The 23,263-nt window shown below is 31.2% G+C and overlaps 2 protein-coding genes across 8 annotated transcripts; both read left to right on the forward strand.

Annotated features, from left to right (window-relative positions):
* Positions 1-2,420: 2,420 nt before the first annotated feature.
* On the forward strand, positions 2,421-11,153 carry LOC133680988 (polycomb group protein EMBRYONIC FLOWER 2-like). 7 transcript variants are annotated; one of them, XM_062104062.1, is made up of 22 exons: positions 2,421-2,606; positions 2,685-2,815; positions 2,912-3,068; positions 3,175-3,230; positions 3,399-3,513; positions 3,639-3,798; positions 3,885-3,935; positions 4,304-4,443; positions 5,292-5,354; positions 5,475-5,584; positions 5,721-5,785; positions 6,070-6,122; positions 6,247-6,300; positions 6,383-6,442; positions 7,236-7,279; positions 7,393-7,508; positions 8,157-8,373; positions 8,845-8,893; positions 9,654-9,737; positions 10,389-10,468; positions 10,683-10,772; positions 10,975-11,153. In XM_062104062.1, the coding sequence occupies exons 2-22, from the start codon at positions 2,778-2,780 to the stop codon at positions 11,096-11,098; spliced, it is 1,926 nt and encodes a 641-aa protein (XP_061960046.1). In that variant the 5' UTR covers positions 2,421-2,606; positions 2,685-2,777; the 3' UTR covers positions 11,099-11,153. The 7 variants fall into 7 exon arrangements, 6 of the variants coding, with proteins under 6 accessions (XP_061960046.1, XP_061960045.1, XP_061960044.1 ...); XM_062104061.1 differs by having other exon boundaries at positions 2,427-2,606; positions 2,673-2,815; positions 2,906-3,068; XM_062104060.1 differs by having other exon boundaries at positions 2,427-2,606; positions 2,906-3,068.
* A 7,637-nt stretch (positions 11,154-18,790) lies between these two features.
* Positions 18,791-19,546, forward strand: LOC133682221 (zinc finger CCCH domain-containing protein 54). The gene has a single exon (XM_062105507.1). The coding sequence runs from the start codon at positions 18,791-18,793 to the stop codon at positions 19,544-19,546; it is 756 nt and encodes a 251-aa protein (XP_061961491.1).
* Positions 19,547-23,263: the final 3,717 nt, after the last annotated feature.

The following is a 23,263-nucleotide window of genomic DNA, read 5'->3' on the forward strand; positions in this document are numbered from 1 at the left end:
TATATATGACCATCTCGCGGTCAAAGATTTTTTTATATATAAAAAACGAAAAGCTAATCATATTATTGGGTTTAGTTTTCGAGTTCTCTAAGCTAAGTTTTTCTCTTATCAAATTTTAAGTGGCCATCAAAGCCCATGCAAACCATACTTTATCGCTGTGTCCTGGAGAATTTGAACCTAAATGATAAAAAAAAGTATAATATTATTTAATTTGTAAAAAAAAAAAAACCACTGAAAGTTGGGTTAAGATTGATATCAAAGTGAACTGATATGAATATTTATCCATAAAGTAGAGTTGTGTGGTATACGAATGTCATTTGGATACAAAATACTTAAATGATTTTAAAATATATGTAAGTAGTAGCATTTTAAAATTATTGATTTAGCAATTGAAAATAATTCTAAAGTAATTAAATATTGAGACTTAAATTAAGAAAACTTTGAATCAGAGTTTTAAATTCAACTATTATAACGTTAAGTAAGTTTGTTTGTTTATATATATATATATATATATATATATATATGTTAAAGATATCATTGAAATAGTTTTTAATTCCTACGGAACTAAATTTTTTTCTCTCCAATCAAAATATATTTTGAGTGAAACATAAAACCCTACTTTAATAGAGATTTATTAATTTAAATGTTCAGCGCGACGCTCCTTGAGTCAAAATGTTTTTCAACGTGAAGAAAATGTTTCAAGTGACAAGGAATTATTTTACATTCTTATTTTAATTTTAATTTTTTTTATTTGACTTAACTTATTGTTTAGCCCGTGTTTAAAATTAAATTATGTAAAATTTATCTAAATATAACTCAATTAACTTGTAGAATCAAAAGATAATCTTGAAAATTAATTAAAAAAAATTTTAACTTAAAAGATATTTCAAGACAACTTTTTTAAATATTAAGACGATAACATATTAAATAACTGTAGACTTCACAGTTTAACTTGTTAAACTTGTAATTTGAGTGATGAACTTATTATATTTAAGAATTTTTTTTATAAATTAGTTTTTACTTAATTATAAGATATATAAAAGACAGTCAAAAAATCAAGCATAAAACCAAATAATAAAATATTTATTTAAAACTATAATAACCTTATAAAAAATAAATTTAAATAATTCATGAAGATAAATTCAAAATCAAATAAATGTTAAAAAAAAATGAAAATTCAAAATAAAAAATAAAATAATATCCACCTCCTTAACTATTTATATGAAGAATGAAGGAGGTATGTTTTAGAGTTCTAACAACTTATATGCTCGTTCTATGTTGTTGGGGATCTATAATTTTTAAATATAAAAAATATATAGAGGATCAAGAAAATTCTTTGACATTGTTATTATTTCAAAGTATATCGTTGTTTTGAATTTTTTTTCATGAAGATAAATTTTTCTATTAACATATATTTTATTTGTCTTAGTTAACAAATTATTTTAACTAGAATCATTGTTTATAATTTTTTAAGGTATTTTATGATTGTCAAAGCAAATTAATAAAAAATATTAAAAATAACATATTTATATTTTGTGTGATTGAAAGAAATACCGATTTCAATCGATTTTCATGAACAATTTATTATTAATATTATTATTTTAATATTTGAAACATAATATTTGATTTTTTCTTATTAAAATTCAACTAAAAATTTATAATAGTATTTAAGAATCATGTTAAAATTAAAGAGTAAGTGTGTTTGATAATTGTTTTTTCAAAATGCCAAAAAAACCAAGAAAAAAGAGAAAAAAAAGAAAAAAATAGCATAGGGTCTGGGCAAGCTCCTGACCCATTACTAACAAGACAGGCTCACGTAGGCTTGGAGGCCAGACTTGTGCGCCTATCCTTGATTTTTTGTTTTTTTTTTACCAACTCTCTTATTTTAAAAAATAAATAACAAATGACATGTTAAAATTCAAAAAAGAAGTACGCCCCTACCATTCAAACCCTCCATCTGCACCATTGCCACACGCAAGTTAATCAAATGAGCCACACATATGATTGTTATAAACCAATAAATCTTTGTTTATATGAACAGTAAAACACCTTTTAAAATCCAAAAAAAAAAGCTGACATCACAATTTGGAAAATAAATGCACCCTAACCAAATAAATTACAATATAGAATTGTTATAGATTAATTAAAAATTTTATTAAGATACTTCACTATTAATGAAGACACTAATTGATTTTAGTGTTTTAGGTTAAAAGTTGAAATACACGCAATACATTTATGGTTTTAAAATAATTATTTTTATGGGTAACATGGTTAAAACCATGTTTTTTCAAAATTTAAATTATTTAGAAGTATTATTTTTTTTATTTTTAAATTATTTTAATATGTTAATATTAAAACTATTTTTTAAAAAATTAAAAAATATTATTTTAATATATATATAAAACACTTTATACAAGAATCACTACGGGACTTTGCAAACGAAAAAAACGCTTACACATAAAAATCTTGTTTTTCTCTTCTTCCCTAGATTCCATCCCTGACCTGTCTTCTTCACATAAACTCACTCTCACTGCACCGTCCAATTCTAAGTTAAACAAAAAAAATCCTGTCCGGTCCATTCAATCGTACGAGAAAACTCTAGTCAGGTTTGGATTGGATTTGTTTTTTCAATAGTTATATTCCACCATTTTAAATTAATAACTTCTATTCAGCTCAATTTGCAGGTTTCTTTTGTGTCTCTTGCAAAACCTAGCTCGAATGTTAAATTTAGTAGTAGCTGCTGTAACTACGAAATGTTGAATTAGCGTAGCTGAAGAATGCCGGGGATTCCTTTAGTCACTCGTGAAACTTCCTCGTATGTTGTTTGTTATAATTAATTCGTCATTTTTCTTTTTTAAATATTTTTTATTCGGTGAAGTTTTTAAATTTTTATTGTTATTGGAAGGTACAGTCGAAGCACGATAGATCAGATGTGCCGTGAAGATGCACGTGGTGGTGGTGTTTTGCATTTAACTGAAGAAGAAGAAATTGCTGCCGAAGAAAGTCTTTCGATTTATTGCAAGCCTGTTGAGCTTTATAATATTCTTCAGCGTCGCTCGATTGGAAATGTAATTTAATTTACATTTTAGCTTTGCTGTTTTTTTTTTTAAATATTTAAATTGTTATTCGTTTTGTGTTTGATTGAATATTTCTTTCCTTTTGTTTATGAGGTAGCCGTCATTTTTGCAAAGATGTTTGCTGTATAAAATACAGGCCAAGAATAAAAGAAGGTAATGATGTTCCATTCTAATGTTCTTAAGTTTTGGAGTATTAGTGTGTGGATTTATTTATATGTACTGTAGTTGTTTAAGGATGCTGGCTTATTTTTGTTGATTAAATTTTGAGGATGTAAACAAGTTTTGAGGTGCTAACTATGTCTCTTTTGATTGAACATGTAGAATACAAATGACGATTTCCATGCTTGTGACACTAAATGGAGTTGTACAATCGCATAATATATTTCCCTTGTATGTTTTGTTGGCAAGGCTTGTATCCAACATTGGGGTTTTAGAGGTAAGAATGCATCTGTTTCTTTTTCCTAGCCAGATTGACATATACTAATGCTATTGGAGATAGTATTATGCGGTCATTACCTATTCTTAATGATCTAGCTTTGCTTTTTGTATCCCACAATGAAGTATTCTGCAGTATATCGCTTTAGTCAACCATGTGTTTTGACCGGCTTTGCTGGAGTTGAGGGTAGTACTCAAGTACAAGCGAATTTCATTCTCCCTGAGATGAATAAGCTAGCATCAGAGGTCAAATCTGGCTCACTGCATGTCTTGCTTGTCAGCTTTGGTATGCATTCATACGTTTTGATTAATACTTGAGATTATCTGCCACATAATTTTTTTTTATCTCATTATCTCTATTATTTTTGGCAGCTGGGGGCCAAAGTTCTATGCATGGAATCGATTTAACCAAGGGTCATTTGGGTATGGAATTTTTCCATGTGAGATATGCTTTGGTTCCTTAACTACTTCATAAATGATGTCATGTGGAAAGTGTTGCTAATGCATGCTATGGTACTTGCTGGTAATTGGTCTATTTGTAATTTTTCATTGCCAAGAAATTACTAAAGATGTTGTTTTCAATGTTCAATTTTTTGTTTTCTATTTTGCATGGAGAAAAGAAGCAATAAACCAAACAATGTGATGACAACATGTTTTGTCAAACAACTCATTGTTGCAAGTGAATTTGGCCTTATTAAAGGGGTTCTAATTGCCTTTTCCTTTTGTTTAATGGTTGTTTATTTGCATTTTCAAATCCAGCATTATATTTAAATTTTGCTTGTACATGGCAGAAAATGTTGGAGGATGCTGTATATTGGGGAAGATACCATTAGACTCGCTATGTAATTTCTGGGAGAAGTCACCAAATTTGGGTTTGGGACAAAGAGTGGAGGTGACATCTCCTGTTGACATGAATGCTTGTTTCTTGAAGGTAAAGCACTGATAGCTTCTGGATAACTATTTATTTTTCATCTTTTACTTGAACCCATGATGTTATAATAAGGACACTAAATGCTAACTGACTCCACATTAATACCCATCATAGAGGCTAGAACCTGATTCATCGTAGTAAACAAATGCCTTCACAATGTAGGCTAATCATTGCATAAAGTACAATGTCATTGGTTAAGCGAGATTATTTTGACTTGATTGCATTATTCAAAGAACTGAATTAGCCATGGGTCTAATGATCACTACATCACTCTGACAAGCCACGTGGTGTTACTTCTGTCCTCTGCCAAATTGTCTGTGTAAAGAAGCTTCTGCTCACTCCTGGTATTCCTGCATGCTTTCATGAAGTTTGATATAGACCTGTAGACTTGCCATTTTCCATGGCCCATGCTGTTCTGTAGAAATGCTGTATACATTCTGTTGTATGATTTAATAGCGATGGTTGGAAGCTGACATTGGCACCTTCATAAGCAGCCTCATGACTGGGAATATTACTTATGCCCGTTTGGCATTGAGGTTGAACTTGCTTTTCATCAAAATGTGATTTGTTTTTCTTTGCTTCAAATGATATTTTTTTTCTGTGTGTTTTGATCGTTTTAATGTGTTGATATCAAAAATGGAATTTAAAAAATAAAAAAAACATTATTTTAATGCATTTTCAAGCGAAAAGTACTTTGAAAAGCAACTTCTACCACACTTTCAAACACCATAACCTGAATAATTTAGCTGTGAGAATTATTTGTTTTTTGCAGTCTGATCATCAGGGTTTCATAAGATTACATTTGTATTTGGAAATTTAAGAGTGCTCTTTTGTGTTTCTTCTTGCAGTTGAATTGTTTGACCGAGGACAACTGTGTTTTAATTCAAATTCCATTTAATTCTGAAACTGTGGTTTGTTCTGCTCTCAAAGGTCTTCTAGTTGGACAAAATCAAATTCATTTATCACATCTTCTTCTAGATGTTTATTTGCTGACAGAAGTAAGCCATTTTTATTGTTTGTGTTTTCCAAAGAATACATCACAGCTGCAAGTCAACATTTCTGCAGAAGAGGTTGGAGCTAAGGAAAAATCTTCATACACATGTAGTGACATGTCTTCTTCATCTTCGTCTCATGTTATTCGGTAATCTCTTATACATCCAAGATCAAACACTTGTCGATTATTATTGCTGTTCTTTATTGCTCTGCACCTGATCTGGGAATTCTTTTGTTTTCCTAAATGAGTATGATAAAGCATTTTGACTCCTTGTATTATGTAGGTTGAGGGCGGGAAATGTCATTTTCAACTATAGATATTATAATAATAAGTTGCAAAAAACTGAAGGTAATATTAATCTTCTTCTTCTTCTTCTGTTATAATGCATTTAAATGTGACATGGGTTCACAATTTGATTTAGATGGAAGAACTTATAACTTCTTCAATCTTGAACAAGACAGATTATGTTGTTTGAACTTTCAATCCCTTGATAGTGAATATTTTTATCAATTGTCATTGATGGGTATCTGCAACTTTTAAGTCTTTTCCTTGGCTTCTGGCTCTTTCTATCAGCATGATCTGCAAGGTCCTTTTCCTCGTCTTTTATGATGTGTTGGATGTCTAACTTGCAGTAACTGAAGACTTTTCCTGCCCATTTTGCTTGGTAAAATGTGCAAGCTTCAAGGTTGGAAGTTTTCCTGATATCCTTTTGTTCCTTGTGATGAAAACAAAATGATAATTGTCTTTTCTTCAAGCTGAGTTTTTATGTTGAGTTTCATATATATATATATATTTTTTTTGCTCCTTAGGGTCTGAGATATCACTTGCCCTCGTCACATGACCTCTTCGACTTTGAATTTTGGGTTGGTAAACTACAGGAATCTCAGGTGAATGTTTTTCTTTACATATTTTGTACTCCAATGACTTCTGATTTATGTCTTGCAGATAACTCAAGAATTTCAAGCTGTTAATATATCTGTGAAAACTGATATTTGGAGATCCAAGGTTAGGGTGTTTCCTCCATTTATAAATTCTTCATGACACTTTATTTGTTTTGATTTTTAAATATTACTCCCACTCTGCCATCACAACAGTTCATATTTGATTTTTTGCTTTTCCTATATATGTTATTTATTCAAGTTACAAAGTCAACAAATATTTACTATATGCAGTTGTTCTTTTCGCTCCTATGATGTGCTTTCCATGTTAAATAAAATAAAACAACAAAGTAAGGGTAATATCGCTTGTTTAACAGCAAAATTAAAAGTACAAGACAAACTGCATTGCTTTGTTCACAGTTATTGTGTGCTTTGGAATATTGTTTAGTTTAGTGTCTTGTAAACATATAAATATCAGGAATTTTATGATTTGCTGGAAGGTGATTCTCGTGATGCTTAATAGAATGACGTGTTAAACAAAATACTAAAACTAAAAGAGAACACACATGTACATATTGCTTTGTTTACATTACCTGGAGAGCCTTAGAGTAGTTGTTTAAATGAGCACATAAATATTGGGAATTATATGAATTACTGGATGATAGGTGGGTTCCTGAGTTTATCACTTTTAGCACTGATTGAAAAAAAGAATGCTGTCATTATTGAATTTCTTCCATATACTTGCAAGGTCAAGAAAAAACTATGGGAAAAATCAAGTGTTATGGGAAAAATCAAGTGGTCTATGTGAACTGCTAAATATACAATTTGGGGAAAATGTTTGGCATCCATGCAAAGTATAAAGTATAAGATATATCCTATTTATTGTTCTTGGAATTCATATGCCAATATGTTTTATTCAGACTGTTGCAGATGGTCTTGATCCAAAACAACAGACCTTCTTTTGGTAAGTCTTGGATTTGTCTTGCTTGAACTAATAAATTTATTCATCTTCTGTCAATTTTGTTGATATTTTACAAAACCATGGACTGAAATGGGTTTGTCCATGTTTACCCACAGTTCAAAGAAACCAAAGCGCAAAAGACCCAAGAACCTTATTCCAAATGCAAAGAATGCACATGACAAGACTCTGAGCAGGCAACGGGGAGCCGGTGAGCTTCTTGACAAGATTGGTGGTATGTGCTTTCTACTTGTTCCCATGATCCATGTATGATGGATGGCATCCTTGTAACAAAATCTGTGGGAATTTTTAGGGAATGGTTTGATGCATAATCTACTAGATTTTCAAGTCTTTTTTCTTGTGATTAGGAATGATGATGAACAAGAAATGCATAAAAATGACAGCTCCCAACACCTGGCCCAGGCAGAAAAAAATTGTTTTCTGTTTTTCTTTACTTAAAAAATTGTCACATCCTGTTCTTCCATAAAAGACAACATCTCAAAGCATTATTCTTTGGGCCTAAACCACAATTTTTGAAAGCATAAGGTTGGCATAATAAAACAGAGCTATTTGATTCATTGAAGGACTTCATTATCAACTTCTTTTTCCTGCTGCAAGGCTTTGGTTTCAGAAGTAAATGAAAGAATAAGTGGCATTTTTTGCATGCTTGTCAGAGTGATGTAGCTAATGGAGCACCTACTAATTGGTTGGTCTATTGTAATGAAACTATGAGATATTTCCAACAGATTTATCAAATGCGTTGCAATGTAATTATGGTGCCTAATTTAACAAATCAGTTTTCTTTGTAGTGGGTTCATATGCTTGCTTGCTTCTCTTCTTATTTTATATTTGTTAGTTGAGAATCATTATTCTGATGTCTCAGGTGGGAAGGATTTGCCAACAACTAGCATGTGTGGCACAGAGTATGGTGAACACAATCTTTCCAGATTTTATGTTTCAGGGGTATCGGGGTCTGCAGCACAAGCATATCCTGATGCTGAATGTGTTCAAATGGTACCTGGAAATAATCTTGCACCCCCTGCCATGCTACAGTTCGCAAAGACTAGAAAATTATCAATTGAAAGGTCTGACATGAGAAAGTAGGTCTTGATCCGTCTCTATTTTTTTAGCTGATCTTTTTTTAAAAACAAAAATTCTATAGGTAATTAAAAAATGCATGACTTGTAAGTTGTCAGGCCTGATCAACAAGGATGAAGTGTTGCATGTTCTATTTATCTACTATACATTTTAGGTTGTGAGGCTCAAGTTAAAATGTTTTTGAGTTAATGTATCCATGAAGTAGCCTACTAACTTGTCGAAAATGCGATAATTATCAGATTATTAAGGCCTGGAACTCCAATTGCGTGGAGTATTGTTGCTGGTTGTAATAGTTCTATATGTTGCAGCTCTAACGTTGCTTATTGTTTAGTAATATGCAGTGTGAAATACTTTTTTATTTTAATCTGAGTTAGTCACTTTATTCATTGTTGCTTCAAGCTTATAATTTCAGATTGGTAAATATTTTTCTAAGCTTGAATATGGGTTTAATCTTAATATTTTCTTTTTTGCAGCCGTATGCTCCTTCACAAACGACAATTTTTTCACTCACATAGAGCTCAGGTGAGTAATGACTGTCTTTCAATAAATGATACCAGTTTATCATTTCCTTTCCTCGTAATATGTGGTAATGTTTTGTTCAATTCACTGTTAGTCTTCTTTTTAAAGTATGTTTTTGGCATTTATTATTTGAAGGTTGCATGTCATGGAAAACCATACTTTAGTGAGAGTGAGTATACTGCATATACATGTATTTGTGTGTTAATGCATGTGACACCTATGAGGATTCCAGGCCTGCACTTGTATTAGAAGGAGAATTTATTTAAAATTTCTAGTTCTAAATCAGTTAAGACATACATTGTCATGGTAGTATAAAATCATTAAAATGAAGTGGTTTATCTTGATGCGAATGATTAAAATAGAGGTGGATTCTTAGGGAATCATAAAAATCTGACAGCTTTTTTTAATTTGTTTTTTTAAAAATGTGAAGCTTGCTGCTGTATCCTTTTGATGAATATCAATATCGTGCATGTTTGAGTTTGTCACAAGTGTGTGTATGATGTTCTGTTTGCAACTCCCAGATTAGTTTTCTTTTGAAGCCCTCACCAACTCCAACGGGACTAGTTTTTATAATGTCACAAGTGTGTGTATGATGCTCTGTTTGCAACTCACAGATTAGTTTTTTTTTTCGAAGCCCTCACCGACTCCAATGGGACTAGTTTTTATAATTTAATTTCAACTCTCCATTCAAAAAAAAATCTATGAATTAATTGGATTCTGTGGACATAAATTTTTGAAATTGATGTTCTTTTTGTTTTTTAAGTCAATGGAAATTGAGCAAGTTATGTCAGATCGGGATAGTGAGGATGAAGTTGACGATGATGTTGCGGATTTTGAAGACCGAAGGGTATGTTTAATGATCACATTGCCTAATTCTTCTAGTTTGCTACTCTATGATGCCATTTTGAATCATGTTTGTGCTTACTTTATACATGTTACCTTTCTCCATTGGATTGATTTTCTGAGCTAAAGTCAGTCCCTTTTAAGTAGTCACATTGTGGAGCTTTAGTCAGCATGCTAAGAAAATAATTTGGTTAGCCATCAATAAGATGGTCCCTAATAGGTTGCTTGCTATGGTTATAGTGCCTTCGAAACAACATAAGAAGATAAGATTACAACTTCATAAATATATATACTTATTTGCTTATATTCATTTAAAAAGTTTATATTTATGTCCTCGTGATCATTTAAAAATAAGTTTTTTACAAAATAAATAGTTAAATGGCCATTAACAATTTTTTTCTCTAAGATAAGAAGGTTTCATTTGTAAATATCACAGTTATGGTAAAATTAGCTCAATAATGAAATAATAAGATAGAGAATTACAGTACAATGAGTAAATATACATACAGATACTTATTGAATTGTAATTGCGCTATAGCATTTGCATGTAGCACAATTTTGGAGCAATTAGTTTAACGTACAAAATGATGAAATAATTGTAATGCCTTCAAGCAACCATTGAAAAAGCCATCAGTAATATTCTATCATGCTGCAGATGCTTGATGATTTTGTAGATGTGACTAAAGATGAGAAACAAATGATGCACTTATGGAACTCATTTGTGAGGAAGCAGCGGTAATCTTCTCTTTACACATGCTTTGGATTGTTTATTTTGTTTCTCATAAAGATCTTTGTACTGAGAATCATATTGAATTATTGTTGTCATGGATATCTATAGTTTCAAAACTAACTATGATGCCTGCTGCATGAGTTTCACATAAATATAAAGTTTGTGGCTGTTGGGAGCATATTGTCTTGTTTTGAACTTATTTGCTTTTCATGCTGGCAGGGTGCTTGCAGATGGACATATCCCATGGGCATGTGAGGCCTTCACAAGATTGCATGGACACGACCTTTTCCTAGCCCCAACTCTGATGTGGTAACTCGTCTACTAATTTTAATTTTAAATGTCATCATATTCCACTGTAGTTGTTTCTTTTCTTCCTGTTCAGCTTGTGCTCTTATTTGTACTTACAAGCAGATCATGTTGTATTTAGAGCACATGGAGATATTTTCTCATGTTTCACTGTCTTTCAGAGTCAACAATTTTAAATAATCACTTGTTCTCATGGGATTGGCAGGTGTTGGAGATTATTTATGATCAAACTGTGGAATCATGGTCTACTTGATGCACGTACGATGAACTTGTGTAATATGATTCTCGAACAATACCAAAAGCAGGACTTGGATCCTATGAAAAACTAGAGACACGTGGTGTTTTTGCATGGACAAGGAGGAATAAAATTTTCTTTCCCATCTATTAATTTGTTCTTGCATTTAATTGTGGGGCTCAATTGCATACCTTGCCTTTTGTCTCTGTTATTTCGTATAATGTTCTTGTTGATCAAATAAGAGGGTGTTTGGGAGGGTGGTGGCTTGTGCGATTTCTCCCAAACTCCCTCTTATCAATGTTTAATTTAAAAATTGAACTGGGGTTATGCTTGTGGACCCCATGATAAAGCTGATCAACTCAAAGATGCTTAACACGTGAACAAGCGGGTCATGAGGTAAATCAAACAATGTAATTGTGGTTGCTTGTTACCTTTGAGATTCTTGGACAAAACTAGTCTCCCCATCAAAGCACATCGAAACATTGCAACCCATCTGCAGATTTGATGCAGATCTGATTTTCTTGTTTGCTGATCTACAAATCCTTTAAAATTTGGTAGCAAAAGGTGGGAGAATCCGATTGAGCCATCATCACCACTCTATACCTCGCTATACTTCTGGTAATATTTTTATTCTTTAATTTTCATTTATGTAGACTTCATGCTTTATTTTTGGGGGGTGGAAGTTTAAGAAATTGTAGGTTTTTCTTTTCTGCTGGGGTTATTTCCTTGCCCCTGTTCTGCATGTGCAATGAAGTGTTAAGGATTGCTTAGAATCAATTTTGATTTCATGGGATTAGATTCAAAATCAGAATTGGACTGCCTTTCATATATAGTTTTTTATTTGTTATTCTATTATCGACTAATGTGGATCATTCAGTTAGAAACTTAAAGGTAAAATTTGTTTTGTTTTATATTTCCTAGGAAATTTTGAGTGGCAATTCTTGCTGGTTATTTTTTGAGCATTGAAATTGATGGCAATGCTTTGATCATGAAATTAAGTAATATAAGAGGTTCAGAAAATAACAATGGCCTATTCATGGTCTTTACAACTTTGTCACTGTTTTTTTTTTCTTAGAGGTGGGTGGGGGGTGGGATTGGCAGTAGAGGAGGTCTAAATCATAGTTAAAACAGAAGTTGATATTTATTTGTAAGCTTAGGGTTTAATAAAGCAGTTTAAACTTTAATTTTGAACCTTGTGCTTTTTCATTGTATTCATGTCTAGTGGTGTTCCTGGTGCACAGTTGTCTGGTTCCTAGATTTTAGGACAAGGCAGTATCGTTTATTTATTAAGCAGTATAGTTTGTTTCTTAAGTTATAATAATTTGTGCTGATGGGAACAATTGTAGCCTAAAAACTTTCAAGTGGCAACATAGCATTAACAAGTTGTGTGTTCTGGTTCTGATGGGAACAATTGAAGTGTGTTCTGTTTTGGTTGGCACCAGTAGAACTGGTACAGTTATTGATTGTTTGGTCCTCGTGATTTGATTGGTTTCTGTAAAGGGTTGTTTGGACACGTGGACTCCCTAGGTCATGAACCTATCTTAGTGCCATCTCTATTTTGAGCATTAATATCTGCTTGTTTACATCAATTTGTGTGTTTTTTATTCTGGATGATTTTCAGATTTAGTTTCCGTTTGAGGTTGTTTTGTTCTCAATGTGAGGTTTTGAAGCAAAATGCTTGAAATTGATATGTTTTTCTAGTACTTGAAGTATAAATGCTTATACTAGCGACGAGGCCCATGACATACTTGATTTGTGGAGGGTTTATGGCTAGTCAGAGTTAAAAAGGACTGGTGTGAGAATCATGTGGTGGTAATACTTTGAGCCAGTAAATTTTGAGGTTGATTTGTTGTAAAACAAATAGCTCAGTTAATGCTTGTATTATTTTAGATTTTCATGGAATGATATGCAAGCGCGATGATTTGCTTCAAGTAATTTTTGCTGGAACATCGTGTGTTGTCAGGTCCAATTTCATGACAGCAACCTTGCTTTGCTTCGCGTCTTTGTTTTAAAGAAAATGGACAGTTTTATTCAGATAACAGGCCATTCTGTTTAAATTCTTCTTGTTTGTTTGATTTTAATTTTCGATTCTTGAGTGTGTGCGCTTTTGATTTCTTGTTTTTGTGTGCTTGTTTGCATGTGTGAAACCTCGAGGGGTGAATTAATATTATTCAATGAGAACGCCAACTTGCCTTTCAGTTTCCCATGCTTTCAGTAAAAAGTTGTGGCTGATTCCATTCTTTTGTTGTGCTTTTACTAAAAGATGTGGCAGCAAGTTCTAGCTCCTACCAACATCAAAAGGTAGGTGAGGGTTAGAAGTTTTGTGTTTATTGGGCCATTTGGTTTCTGCAGAAAGAATAGATTTCTGGCTGTGTTGTTGGGATTTGCTTGGTCCTCATAATATTAACCGTGTTTGGAAGGCCCGGAATAATTAAATTCATAGTTGTCAAGGTAGGGGCTATCACTTGCAATATATATATAACTTTAACTTTAAAAAATATGAAATTATTTTTTTATCATAATAATAAGGTAACAGCCTTTTTGTGTAATATGATATTTTTAAAGTGCAAATTCCTTTTTTTAAATAAAAAAAAAAAAAAACAACTCAACCTCTGTACGGATGCATTTTTGTGCCACTAGATTAGAACGATGACAATGATATAATATAAGTTCGTTCGGAGGTTTTGTCATTTTATTACCAAATCATATTACTTTACCGGTCACCGACAAAATAGAGTTTGTTTTGTAAGCTGCCAAAAATATGTCTTCGTATATACTTGTCAACCAGCCACTTGTGTGCGTGCATGCGATAATTTGTCTTCCAAATTCTTTTTTTGGTCACGGTACTAGAAGGTGGATCCCTCTCTTTCTATACAAGTCAAATTATAATTGTGTGTATGTTCGATGCTATATTTTTCTCAACGATCTAGAGATACTTGTGCTTATTTTCCTAGCTAGTTTGGGGTGTTAATTTGGAGATGTATTTTTGACAAATTCTTTTATATTCACATTAATACATCCATAAAAGATTGATTAATATTGTAATTAGAACTATCCCATTTTCTTAGATATTTGAGAAAACCTAACAGCACCTTTTTCTCTACAAGGATCCAACATTTCTCTCTCTCTCTTTCAAGATCTATGAACTCAACATTTCTAGGGATGATGCTAAGAAAGTGTTTTGAACATTAATGATAGCATGACCTAAAATTAATAAATTAAAAACTAAAAGTTTTAAATTTTTTATAGAAATAAAATTTTGGCTTAGAGTTAAAAATAGTTGTAGTACGAAATTATATTTAATCACGCGTATTTATGATTTATCTTTTAGGTTGAAGGTCAAAAAGTGATTTAAATCTATTTATAAATATAATGCCAAATAGAACTTAAGTTTAGTGATCACTTGGACACCTTTTTTAAATAATAAGGACTCTTGAATCCCTTACCTAATTTTCCAGGACTTCAATTTAGAAAGCAATTCGACGGTGCCCTTGGATAATATGTGAAATTTGATTTTCAAGAGACTCACTTCTTTTCTTTTCATTTTTTATAACCTGGGATGTCTGAGCTAGTTTACGTGCACCACAACTAATTCTCGGGCTCACTGATCATCCTATAAACCTAGTGGACACGTAAAACATCGCGGGGATGACAAACATACACAGAGAAGATCGAACCCAAGTGCAAAGGAAAGAAACAAGTCCCTTTCCCTGCTGGGCCACGATCTCCAAGTGCCTTTTTTTATCTTTTTTTTTTTTTATATAGGTGGTGTGCAAAGTCTGAGTGTGTGTCTATATATATGTCACCTTTACTTTGCAATTGATACATAATTAGATTTTGCTTCAATCTATTTCTAATACTTTACCAAGACGACATCTACTGACCATAAATTTGGTCAACGGTATAAGAATCACCATTATATTTATATATTTGATTGTTACAATCAAAACAACGCAAACATACAGAACCACTGCAAGGTTGAATATCTTAACGAGGACAGCATTTTCAATTTACTGTCACAAGTTGTCAAATAAGCATCTACATGATCTCTTGTAAATTATCAAACTTAATTATATTAATTTAAACTAACAATCACAATAAAGTGCACACATAGTTCCTGTATTAACAAAATCTAAATGAAGATGGAAAAACATTGTTCATCGACTCGCTATTCATTGAATTAATATAATAATTATTTTACATTTTCAAAAAAAAAAAAACGATGAACTAGTTACTAGGGTAATGTAAGCTTTTTACAGGCTCTACTAGTTATTATGAAGCTGATTGGAAACATTTTAATCTTTTTAAAATTTTGAAGCATAATAAAATAATTAAGTTACCTTAAAAAATAAAATTTATTAAACTGATACCTAGGAGATTTTTTGAATTCTTACTTTTAAAAACATAGTAAAATAACTAAATTACCCTTTAAAGAACAGCATTTCTTTAATTGATGTTTGGAGGCTTTTTCGTATTTTTATCATGATTGTTTTAGTTATAATTAAGCTAGTTAAGGGGCAATATGCTAGAAAGTTTTTAATTATATTTTTATAAATATAAAACATTATTTAAAAATTAAAACTGGTTGGCGCGTGCATTGCACATGTCAATAAATCCACCACTCCACCATGTATTTTTTAATTTTTTAATATGAAGAGTTTTGTGTTTCCTTTTCTTCTATTTTTATCCTTTTAATGTTCAACAAACTTTGAACTCGAACCTCTTCTAAAGTAGCAATGTTTTTTTTTCATCCTTAATTTTTTTTAATTGCAGCTATATATGTCCAAATTAATGATTAATTTGTTAAGGATGAGAAAAATTAAAATAAGAGAATCAAAATGTAACACAAAAAGAAATTCCATGACTAATCTAAGATTCAGATAAAAAAAAAAACTTATTTTTTATTAGTTTGATTTGACGAGAGAAGTTACACTAGACTATGTTCTTTGGTTTTCAACTTGCTTAAGAAGGTAGATCAAGCTCAAAATGTTTTGTAAATTCAAGTAGATTTTTTTTTCCATGGCTTATTTGACTCCATAAATGGATTTATTTAGTTTTTTAAGGTGTTTTTTTTGCAAGGGTTTTTAAATTAAAAATGATTGAAAATAGATTTTTATGTCCAAATTAAAAACATTTCTCTTGGTTTTTTATGCACCCTTGTGATGGCTGGATTCTGGATAACAAACGACAAATCATTTGCTTATTAATTATTTATTTTAAAAAAAACCATTCACCACTTAATAAAAGAAAAAAAAAATATAACAAGATCTAGAAACACAAGCCTAGGTTAGGATACCCGTGCACCTTCGACATTTTTTATTTATATTTTTCTCTCTTTTATTTTTTTAATGAATTTAAATTTAAATGCTCTATAAAAAATATTATTCAATTTAATTATTTTTCATAAATGATATTATAGGTTTTAATGAGAACTTTAACTTTATCTTTTCCAATAAATATGTGTCTAAATGAAAAAAAAACTCTTGAATAATTAATTAATTTAAAATTTATGTTTTTAAAGATTTTAAATATATTTTTTATATAATTTTTTTTACATTTATTAATATCTTTTCCTTCAACCATGAATATTGTGACTTTATTTGAATGTTTTATTTTAAATTTTGTTCTAACACCATAATAGATTTTTGTTTATAAACAATGCTTGTAATTTACAAAACATTAAAGTATGGTTATTTTTTTAAAAAAAAAAGGTTCGGACGACATGTTTTGTGCCTCTTATAAAAAGAAAAAGAAATTGGTCCAGGAGGCTTGCCTAATGCTCACATGTGTGGACTTTTTTTGTAATAGGCTCAATCACCTAGGGCTCTCAAGCTTGCATGTAAGAGTTTTTTTTTAATGGTTATATGTTTTTTATTATTTTTTATTTTGTTTTGTTTATTCTAATTTTATCTTTTAATGTTAGATTTTTATTAAATTTTGTTTTTAAATATTATGTTAATTATAAATTAATTTTAATATTTTTTATCATATAATAAAATAAATAAATAAATTTAACCTAATATAATTTATAACTTGGATCGCGATCAAAGGTGACTTAAGGTAAAGCCTTGAGCAAAATTAGAAAATGAAGCATTGTAAAATATTTTTATTTTTATATTTTATATATATATGACAATAGGCCTTGGAAAATTTTCATTTGTTACTTAGGTTTAAGTGGAGGCAATCTTCAATTTATAAAGTATAATTAACAAATATATCATTTATTCTTGAGGTTTTTGTTTTTTTTGTTAAGTGTTGGTCTTGGAATATTGCCGAAATGATATTTAGTTTAAGATAATTCTAGTTATGAGTTTAATGAGTTGATAAAGATTAACATGATATTTTTTTTTTTGTTTAATTTTTATTTTTTGAACTTGTTTGATTAATAAAGTTACATTAAGATAATTTTTATATAATTTAATTTAAAATTTAATTCAACCAAGGAGTTAGATATAGAGTTTTCATGTTTCAACAATTTCATGGAGGAGAAAAGTTGGTCAATATATTTGTCCTTTGGTTAGCAAACAAGAAAGAAAGAAACCCTTACCAAAGCAGGACACGTGGTACATTATGGGGATCCAATACTTCACACGCGTACTAGAGAATCTCCAGCTAGTTTCCGATGCTTTGCTACTTTTCAACAACACGTGTGGATAGTCATGCAATATATTGCAATTTGCCTCATTTCACTTGTCACCTTTTCATTTCTGCATACGTTTTTAAAACAGCCGTCAGATTATTCAGGAGGGGTGCTAAATTCTCAACAAATTTTATGGTGCAATCGGGAAGCATTAATTATTTCTTGCACTTGTTCACAATGGGTTTTCTTTAATATATATTGGCTCATTTATTGCAATATTAAAACTATTGCAGAAGGCTGGCAGGCTAATTTAGGTGGCATTTTGTTGGGAAATTAATTAATACTGTCTAGATTTTAAACATTGGTATTATTGAATTAGAGAAAGAGGAAAATGGCAAGATAATGAAAAGGTTGAATTAGAGGGTGCAGGTTCGAATCCCTAGCTATATATTCCGAGTATAATACCAACGAAAGCACAGAAAACTTTCTTCGAGGGGGTTTATGTGCATGTTAATGATTCTGAAATTAACCTGTTCTCTTTTCTCTCTGTTTTATTTTTCATTTTTCTGAGAAGGACACCCGCCGGCCCTCTTGCAAGAAAATAGCAATTAACAGAAGGACATGTGGTTCAATTGAATCTAGCAAAATGGTCATCGGCTCGAGCCAACAACTGTCTGACAGAAGGTGAGTAATCAGGTCACCAATTTGGTCAGTTCAAGCGTAACTCGTGATGGTTAGCTTTTAACTCAAGAAAGAGTAGTTCACTTCAATATATATTGCTCTATAAATACAGCCTTACTCCTCACTCTTCTTCATTGCTATTTGAAACCCCCATCTCTTTAACTGTCTCTCTTTCATCCATATGGATTTTCTACTTGTTTCTCTTCTCCTCACATTTTCTTTCCTCGGTTTTATAATTAGATCAATCCTATTAGTTATCATGTTTATTTAGAGTATGAAGAAATTCAAGTTAAAAATATCCAGTACTTCTAACTTAATCTTGTCTGATGTTTTCTCTTGAATTCTCTTTTTCTTACATGCCTCTCTATACTTTGTAAACATATTTCTAATTAATTATTTTCTCATGAACTCTCACTAAAATATTTTACTTCATCTATAGTTTATGGTTCGAAAACCCTAGAAGCTAGCCCTTGCACTTGCATGCAGTTTGTAAAATCACTAGCATTTCCTTAAAACGTCAAGAAAATGTTGAAAGGAGTGAATCCAAACCATCTCAGAAATTTTTATAATTCAGGTGAGAATCCAATTTCAGTGCTGAAATTAACTCCAGCCCGATACGATAGCATTGATGATGAAATTTACAGCACCGATGAATTCCGAATGTATGCTTACAAGATCAAGAAATGCACTAGAACCCGCAGCCACGACTGGACGGAGTGCCCCTACGCCCACCTCGGCGAGAAGGCGACACGTCGGGACCCAAGAGAGGTGCCCTACACGGCCATTGCTTGCCCAGAATTTCGCAATGGACACTGCCTTAAAGGTGATGAATGCGAATTTGCTCATGGAGTTTTCGAGTATTGGCTTCATCCTTCACGTTACCGAACACGTGCATGCAATGCAGGACGTTTTTGCCAACGTAAGGTTTGCTTTTTTGCTCACACACCTGAGCAACTCAGGCCTCAGGACAAATATACGTGTCCTCTTGTGTACAGGGCACGAATGAATGGTCATGAGAATGGGATCTTTGGTTTTGGATCGAGCAGAGAAGATGGTGCCACGTCGCATACAATGTTGGGGCCCCTGTCCCCTATGGCTATCAGGATGGATGGTAGGAGTTATTTTGATGGGGCTTCAGATTTCTTGAATAGTTTGAGAAACTCAAAGATTGCTGATGAAAACGATCATGATCAAGAAATTAGGGGTCTTAAGAGAAGCGGGATCAGTGAATTGGATTTGGAACTGCCACATATTGATTGGATTTCAGAGCTGGTGGAGTGATGTGACTGTTGATGAATCGAAGAGAGCTAGGGTTAAGGGATATTTTCCAAGATTCGAATGTATGCTCAGAGTAATTAAATATGGTATCATCTTGTGGGTAAATTAATCATACCCACAATAAAGTGAGTGATTGGAATAGTATTTGCTCTATTAATTTCAATTAATTTACCCACAAGAGTGTAAAATGTGAGGGTAGTTAATTTCAATTATCACTGCATGTCAACTGTTTGGTTTCTCATTTGAGTCGTCGTGTACTTCTTGGCATGTCAAGAAATGAAATATTATGCCTATGTCACCTGGGTTCGAGCCCTAGTATGTACGTTTGTCACCCCCATAGTGTCTTACATATCTACTGGACTTGCAGGGTGTTCAGTGAGTCCGGGAATTAGTTGTGGTGCACGTAAGCTGACCCGGACACCTCGGGTTACCAAAAAAAAAATGAAATATTACATGTTTTTCTCTATCTTCACCGAATAAATTAATATCGTTGATATATATATATATATATATATATATATATATATATATATATATATATAAAGCTAAACTGTTTTATTGCTGATTAATTGTAATGACTGCAATCCACACTAGAATATTGATTTGCCTTTCAAACACAAGAATTGAACACACACTTAGGGGTAAGTTAGTATTTTTCATATTTTATTACATCTTGAGATTATGTTTATACCCTTGAAAAAACAACAACACAGCTTATATCTGAAGGGGTTTTTTTCTGTGATTTTCATTTGTTTTTGTACAATATAATTATCACATAGCCTTTAAGATTAATTTTTTTATTGTTTAAAGTCAAGGGGTATTTTTAATTTTTTAACCTCGGTTTTTTTGCAATTATTGCATGGAGTCAAGGGTTTTCTAGTCTTTCGATAAAAAAAATTGATTGTCATGAGCAAGTGGAAGGAACCTACGCCTTTTAGGTGGCCTGTGCAGCTTCTCCCGGTGGCTGTTGGTTGTCTTTTGAGATTGCGTCCACAACATCACGTCACCCTCTACACGGTAGACTGACACGTGTCAACCTCTGTGGCATGATGAAGTTTCGAAGATAATTTTCTCCCCATGTTTTTTCTCTTTCCTCCACCTCAGAAGATGTGGTGGCTTTGCTAAATTGCAAAGTGTTTCTCAATTTTTAATTGTATTGAGTTTGATTTATTTTTTTTTCAATTCCATCTCTTGACATTTGATTTTTTATTTTTTTTAATCAAATTTGATCCTTATTCTTTTAATTACTATTTATTTTGATTTTATTTTTTTCTAATTGGATTTTATTTTTTGACTTAATCCCCAACCATTTGCTTTTAATTCTTTCTCTTTTTTTTAAAGCAAAAAATAATCAATTGATTTTGACATGATTTCCCTCTGACTAATCGCTTGATTTTTTATTCGGCTAAAAAGTTAAAAATATAATATTTTGATAAGAAAAAATTATGAAAGCAAAAATTCATTTATGATCCTCTTTTTTAAAAAAAATAATGGTTTTTCTTTGTTTTGAATTTTCTTTTTTAGATCTTTTTTTTAGCTTCATTCATTTTCCATTTGAGTGTGTGGGTGTGTGTTATCTTGATTGTTGTTTTTTTTATCCTTCCTTTGATTTTATTTTTTTTAATTTTATACCTCAACATTTTATTTTATTTGATTTTTTTCTAGATTTAATTAGTCCTTATTTTTAAAAATTTATTATTTTTTTTATCATTTTCTTAATTTTTTCCTTTCAATTTTATCCCTCGACATTTTATTTTATTTGTTTTTTATCTAATTTTGGTTTTCATTATTTTAATTGCTTTTTTTTCTTTTTTCTTTTTTATTTTTTCTTTTCAATTAAGTCTCTTATTATTTTCTTTCATTATTTTTTATATCAGATTTAATCTTTATTGTTTTGATTATGATTTGTTTTTTATTTTATTTTATGATGGTTAATAATTTTATTCAAGGTTTTTTTTGTCTTTTATATAGTCATCTTGGTCTCATGACCAGAATTGTTGATTTCAAAGATTTGCCCAATTAATAAATATTTAAAAGATAAAACAAAACTACAAAACGCTATTTCATATTTAATAGTTTTTATTAATTATAATATAACGAATAAATACTTTTACTTTTAGTTTGTAGGCCATGCATACATTGGCATGTGACCATTTTCTTAAATCAATATTTAGAATAAAGTTTTTCAATTCTATAATCCCTTAAAAATAAATTATTGAATATAACTTTAAAATAATTTTATATTATTTTTTAACATCCATTAATAAAAAAACTGTTTAAATTTGAAATTTACATAGATTTATTATTATTTTATATTTAATTTTTAACTTAGTTATGAAGAATGCGGAAAATAATTTAAAAGTTTAATTTATTAAATAAAATTAAAATAATAATTTTATATATTCTTCCTTTTGGTGGTTTGCCCCCTTTCGGTACTAAAAAATCGAGTCGCAGCTCATACAAATTCATCATGCTTGTACCGTATAACAACCTCCTACGTACCTTTTTTCTTATATAAAAAATAACAGAAGATGTTTCATTCGTAAAGAACATGCATGCTAATTATAACAATCCTTCAAAATTATGGCTTATATTGCCGGAGAGAGGAAGCACAAAATATTTAAATAAAATTTGATGAGAAGGCAAATATCACACCCGCTTCAATTCGATGATAACAAGTTCCAACAAAACACCTCTCGGACCGAAAATAAATGTTGTCTTCAACGAAAGAACTTCTTATCACCGATCCTTGAGTCGTCCTTGAGATAACATATGGTTAGACCACGGCCCAAGCCATGTGATCGGATTGTCAAGCTGTCTGGTTTAGTGGTTGAGTCAAGGCTCAAACCCGAGTGACATGACAGCCACACTGCTCGGTCTAGTGGTTGGACCGAGACCCACACCAAGCTCGATCAATAGAATAGATTGAGATAATTTATCTATCGCATGTACATTTTCACAATCAATGTGCTTTGCCGAAATCAAAAGGTAACTCCTAGAAGAGGAGAGGAAAAAAACTGCCTAACCTCTTACTTCCGTTTGATCGAGTGTTGATCATCGGCTGTGTATGGCATTAATTGTTGGAAAATGAAAAGGTACGGGATTGACATGCTCTCATATTAAATTGAAAGAATCAGACCATATTGTTTTAATATATCATAAAATTAAAAAAACAACTTAATTTCTTCCTGTATTAAAATAATTTAATTTCTCGCATCATTTCATATCAATGGTCGTGTTCTTGAACCCAAAGGTAAGAGTTCCATGCTCAACTAATTGCTAAATGCAAGTATTCTATTAATTTGCCAGGGATATCTTCTGCATTAAAGACTACTAGTCATCTTTATCTTTATCTTTATCTTTATCTTTATCTTTATATATATATATATATTGATCAAGTAGAGAAGTATTAAATTAAAACAACACCATCAACCATTAAGAAGATGATGACTACACCATCGAAGATGGTGACTCAAGGAATAAAAACTTATAATATGAGTATCTAAAAGAAAAGGCTAACAAATAAAAACAAAACTAATTAGTTCAGTTCAAAATATATTTGAGATTTCTAATCAAATCAAAACCTGTGCAACTAAAATTTCTAGCTAAAAAATTCAACTAAAAAACTAAACAATGAAAGGTAAAATAAAAAAATCACATCTCAATCATGAATCTTGAAGTAGAAAACAAGTCGGTTGCAAATTAACCAGATCTTTACAT

The sequence above is a fragment of the Populus nigra genome, chromosome 1, assembly GCF_951802175.1.
Source record: "Populus nigra chromosome 1, ddPopNigr1.1, whole genome shotgun sequence".
Classification (NCBI taxonomy): Eukaryota; Viridiplantae; Streptophyta; class Magnoliopsida; order Malpighiales; family Salicaceae; genus Populus; species Populus nigra.